The 5,210-nt window shown below is 41.1% G+C and overlaps 1 protein-coding gene across 1 annotated transcript; it reads right to left on the bottom strand.

Moving 5' to 3' along the window:
* LOC138968156 (very low-density lipoprotein receptor-like) lies at positions 1-5,095 on the bottom strand. Its single transcript, XM_070340717.1, has 6 exons — positions 4,990-5,095; positions 3,332-3,422; positions 2,731-2,847; positions 1,362-1,481; positions 850-963; positions 1-166 (listed from the first exon to the last, which is right to left on the bottom strand). Exons 2-6 carry the CDS (start codon positions 3,399-3,401, stop codon positions 162-164), a joined length of 426 nt encoding a protein of 141 aa, XP_070196818.1. The 5' UTR covers positions 3,402-3,422; positions 4,990-5,095; the 3' UTR covers positions 1-161.
* Positions 5,096-5,210: the final 115 nt, after the last annotated feature.

Here is a 5,210-nt window from a genome sequence, read left to right as displayed (position 1 = left end):
CTGCCTGCAATGAGAAACTTTATTGCCGGTAACTTGCAGTGCTCACTGAAAAGATCAAATCTTGTTCTGCTAACCTCTCTCCAGTCAGTCGCAAATCGTGAATCTTCGTGTCAGGTAGGCCTACTGTCCAAAAGGTCTAGCGCGGTATGTTGATGTTGGATTCATGCTGGAACAATACCAAAATTGTCGTTCTCATTCTGGTGTGTGTGTGTGTGTGTGTGTGTGTGCGTGCGTGCGTGTGTGTGTGTGTGTGTGTGTGTGTGTGTGTGTGTGTATGTGTGTGTGTGTATGTATGTATGTGTGTGTATATATGTGTGTATGTGTGTGTGTGTGTGTGTGTATGTGTGTTTGTGTGTGTGTGTGTTTGTGTATGTGTATATATATGCGTGTGTGTGTGTGTGTTTGTGTGCGTGCGTGCGTGCGTGTGTGTATGTAAGGATGATTTGCTTGTTTTTGTTTGACAGGTTTGAGCTTGTTTCTGTTGATACGTTGCTTGTATGTTGCAGGTGAATTGGTCTTGTCATCAGAATATGCAATCACCATTGTGAGCCCCACATAATTATGCACATTTAACATATTAACAATGCTATCTTAACAGATATACCACACACACACACACACACACACACACACACACACACACACACACGCACACGCACACGCACACACACACACACACGCACACGCACATACCCACACACACACACACACACACACAGCCTCCCCCCCTACAAACACACACACACGCACCCCATTCCCCTCCTCAACAAACACACCAGCGATACCACAACAATACAGACTTCAGACAGAGAGACACACACATACAAAAACTCCCACATATAAGCTTACCGCAGTTCTGTTCGTCACTGCCATCCCCGCAGTCAGTGATGTCATCACAGCGTTGGGATGACGTGATGCACGTTGTGACGTTGCTGCACTTCCAGGCTCGGTAGGAGCAGCTCACTGCATGGCAATACGTATGCAGATTATAGGAACCAATACAATGCGTTTGAGAAAAAAGCGTTACAAGCACAAATATATTGCCTCCAAGACTATGAGTGGATGCATGATCAGAGTCATTAGCTGAGAATAGAAAATAGCTATGACAGGAATTATTAATGTTGTTATTTTTCAATTTAAAAATGTCGGACCTGTTCACCATCAATTTTTTCACTCCCTTTCAACTCTTGTGCAGTACCTCTGCCCCTCTCTCTCTCTCTCTCTGTGAGGCGCATGGACGCAGACGGAAAGATGGATCAACTTTCAGAAACATATATACAACAAGACGAACTACAGTCAGACACGCACAGACACAGACAGATAGACACAAAATACAGACAGCAAGGCAGAAAGTTAAATACCGCAATTTTCCTCATCACTGCCATCAGCACAGTGGTTGTTTCCGTCACACCGACGATATTTCCAGATGCAGAGATAATTGTCCCCGCATTGCCACATGTCAGGTCGACACGTCCACTGTTCTAATAAAAAAAAATAAAAAAAATCATAAGAAAGATTTGACAGGAGGCTTTACGAGGACTTAACATATAATAACATGCTTGGTAGTAATTTCCATTTAGGATAATGCATGATGATGACGCAGTTTAGAGAATACAGTCCATTGTTAAAAAATGTGTCTGTTCGATCCGTACCAGATAGTGCAAAAGAAAGACCGTTTATTGCAGCTGAACATTAAACCTTTACACGAGGCGGTTTTTGTTTTTACCGCCTCACTGTCTCAGATCTGGTAAGGCTTGTATATCCATGAGATAACACCATCCCTCCACTTGCTAATTTACAAAAAAATGAACAGACTGGGGCTCGCTGTGTACCGTTGCATATTTGTTTTCAAAGAATTGATGTCGTAAAAGGCACAGGCGCCCTTTCGGAAATTAATTCATAATAAAAATTTCAACTTCAAGCAGAAAGCAGTGAGGATGTTGATTGTCGGTATTATTGGTATTGTTGGTATTGTTGGTATTGGATTGGATTGGATTGGATTGGATAAGATTTACAGTCCAGTGAGGTTACCCTCATGGAAATTCGGGCTGCTTTCTCCCCGGGGAAAGCGAGCTGCCATACATACGGCGCTACCCATATTTTGTTTCCTGCATGCGTGTATTCATGTTTCCTGAGACTTAATGCCGTGTGAGATGGAATTTTTTTTACTTTATTCCAAGTCCCACGGGTATTTGATGGACATTTTTATCTATGCCTATACAATTTTGCCAGGAAAGACCCGTTTGTCAATCGTGGGATCTTTAACGTGCACACCCCAATGTAGTGTACACGAAGGGACCTCGGTTTTTCGTCTCATCCGAAAGACTAGCACTTGAACCCACCACCTAGGTTAGGAAAGGGGGGAGAAAGTTGTTGGTATTGTTGATATGTGACCAAGGGAGGCTTTATCCCACGTGAAACCCTAACCAGATCCCAGACAGTCAGGCCAACTGTTTTCTCTAGGCGGAGTAGGCCTTGAAGTCCTCGTATCGTTAGGCAAAACAAAAATATATGTTGGTTTACGGTAACCCGACCGACTCTATTTTTACCCGCCGATCCTAAAATTGTTGGCACATTTTGCGAACCATACCGAGACTAACGGAAGTAACCTCCTTTTAATTTGACTAAATAAAAAATTAAAATAAAAAGCCGACCTACTGACCCTATCTTTGTTGGTCACGTTACCCTAAACCAACGCAGGAACATATGTTTTTGTTTGGCCTTACATACCACAGTTTATTTCGTCACTGCCATCACCACAGTCAATGTCTCCATTACAGCGATTGGCGTTCCAGATACACTGGTTGTTGTTGCACTGCCACCACGTCGGTGAACACGTCAGATTCGCTAGCAAATATAGAGACTGTCAACAGGTTTTCAGGGGGGAAAACATCACCATGGTAAAAACTGTGATAATGTGTAAATCCAGAAACAAAGAAACTGCCAACGTTTTTCGAATCAAAAAACAAGTTGTTGGAACGTTTGTTATTGACAAAAATACGTTACATTCACAAATTATATAAACCTTTATCAAGATAAGATTTCGTAACTAATTGTTTGTCCGTGCACTTAAAAGACCGTTGGGTCGATATATTTGTGAATGTAACGTATTTTTGTCAATAACAAACGTTCCAACAACTTACCTTTCTTGTTTTTTTCATTTACCTTATATGGACATTAAAAAAGACGCGTTGGACCATGTAGGAACATAAATTGCAGTCAAAGAGTGTACTAAAATATTTTCCCACTCGGACACAACCCCCAAAATACATTTAGAACAGCTAAATATATGAAGTATGTTTCAGAAGGCACATTTCTGGTTAATACTTACCACCCTCAGCCGTGGTGCATGGTACAAATATTGCCAGGATGCAGAGTTGGTAGAATGCAGTGAACCGCATCGTCCTTCAAAAATGAATAGCCTAAACATCAAGATAAAAGAAATATATCATTGTTGCCATGTTCTGCTTTACAATAGCAATCAACAAGGCAGAGTGTGTGTGTTGTTGCTTCCGTGTGTGTGTGTGTGTGTGTGTTTGTGTGTGTGTATGTGTGTGTGTGTGTGTGTGTGAGTGTGTGTGTGGGTGCGTGCGTGCGTGCGTGCGTGTGTGTGTGTGTGTGTGTGTGGGTGCGTGCGTGCGTGCGTGTGTGTGTGTGTGTGTGTGTGTGTGTGTGTGTGTGTGTGTGTGTGTGTGTGTGTGTTGTTTCTGAGATTGTTTTTGTGTGTGATTGGTTAGTTAGGATGTGTTTGTTTCGTTTTGTCTTTCCTCCTTTCTCTCTTTCTTTCTTTCATTCTTTATTTTTTCCTCCTTTCGTTTTTCCCTTGTAGGTCCTTTCTTCTGTGCTGTCTGTCTGTCTGTCTGTCTATACACGTATTTGTCTACCTTTCTGATGACCTTTTTTTTTAATCGTTCTGACATCCCTTCTGTCTGTCGGTCTGTCTGTCTGTCTGTCTGTCTGTCTGTCTGTCTGTCTTTCTTTCATTCTTTCTTACTTACTTTCTTTCTTTCTTTCCTTCCTTCTTTCTTTTCCCTTTTCCCTTCTTTCTTTCTTTTTTACATTTAGTCAAGTTTTGACTAAATGTTTTAACATAGAGGGGGAATCGAGACGAGGGTCGTGGTGTATGTGTGTGTGTGTGTGTGTGTGTGTGTGTGTGTGTGTGTGTGTGTGTGTCTGTCTGTCTGTGCGTGTGTGTGTGTAGAGCGATTCAGACTAAACTACTGGACCGATCTTTATGACATTTTACATGAGAGTTCCTGGGAATGATATCCCCGGACGTTTTTTTCTTTTTTTCGATAAATGTCTTTGATGACGTCATATCCGGCTTTTTGTAAAAGTTGAGGCGGCACTGTCACACCCTCATTTTTCAATCAAATTGATTGAAATTTTGGCCAAGCAATCTTCGATGAAGGCCGGACTTCGGTATTGCATTTCAATTTGATGGCTTAAAAATTAATTAATGACTGGTCATTTAAAATCTGAAAATTGTAAAAAAAAAAAAATTATAAAACGATTCAAATTTACGTTCATCTTATTCTTCATCATTTTCTGATTCCAAAAACATATAAATATGTTATATTCGGATTAAAAACAAGCTCTGAAAATTAAAAATATAAAAATCATGATTAAAATTAAATTTCCGAAATCATTTTAAAAACTAGTTCATCTTATTCCTTGTCGGTTCCTGATTCAAAAAACATATAGATATGATATGTTTGGATTAAAAACACGCTCAGAAAGTTAAAACGAAGAGAGGTACAGTAAAGCGTGCTATGAAGCACAGCGCAACCGCTGCCGCGTCAAACAGGCTCGTCACTTTCAATGCCTTTTGCACTAGCGGCGGACTACGTTCAGTTTCATTCTGTGAGTTCCACAGCTTGACTAAATGTAGTAATTTCGCCTTACGCGACTTGTTCTTTCTTTCTTTCTTTCTTTCTTTTCTTTCGTTCTTCTTCCATTACTCAAAATAACATGAACAACAGAACTTACCTCAAAAATGTTCCTGTTTCGTCTGGCTGAATCGTCTTCACAAAAGGAGGGAGGATCAGTATAGGTTGCTGAGAGTCGTACCCAAAAGACACTGACTAAGTAAATGGAAATATGCAGGTTATATGTAGTGCATAAAGCAGCTTGGGGAGGAGGAGGAGGGGGGGGGGGGTAATACCCCTGTCACACATAGACGCCGCTTCTTCTACGACGCAAAAGTGTCC

The sequence above is a fragment of the Littorina saxatilis genome, linkage group LG6, assembly GCF_037325665.1.
Source record: "Littorina saxatilis isolate snail1 linkage group LG6, US_GU_Lsax_2.0, whole genome shotgun sequence".
NCBI classification, from domain to species: domain Eukaryota; kingdom Metazoa; phylum Mollusca; class Gastropoda; order Littorinimorpha; family Littorinidae; genus Littorina; species Littorina saxatilis.
Note: the sequence above shows the minus strand (reverse complement) of the source record. Positions and strands in the feature narration are given on the sequence as shown.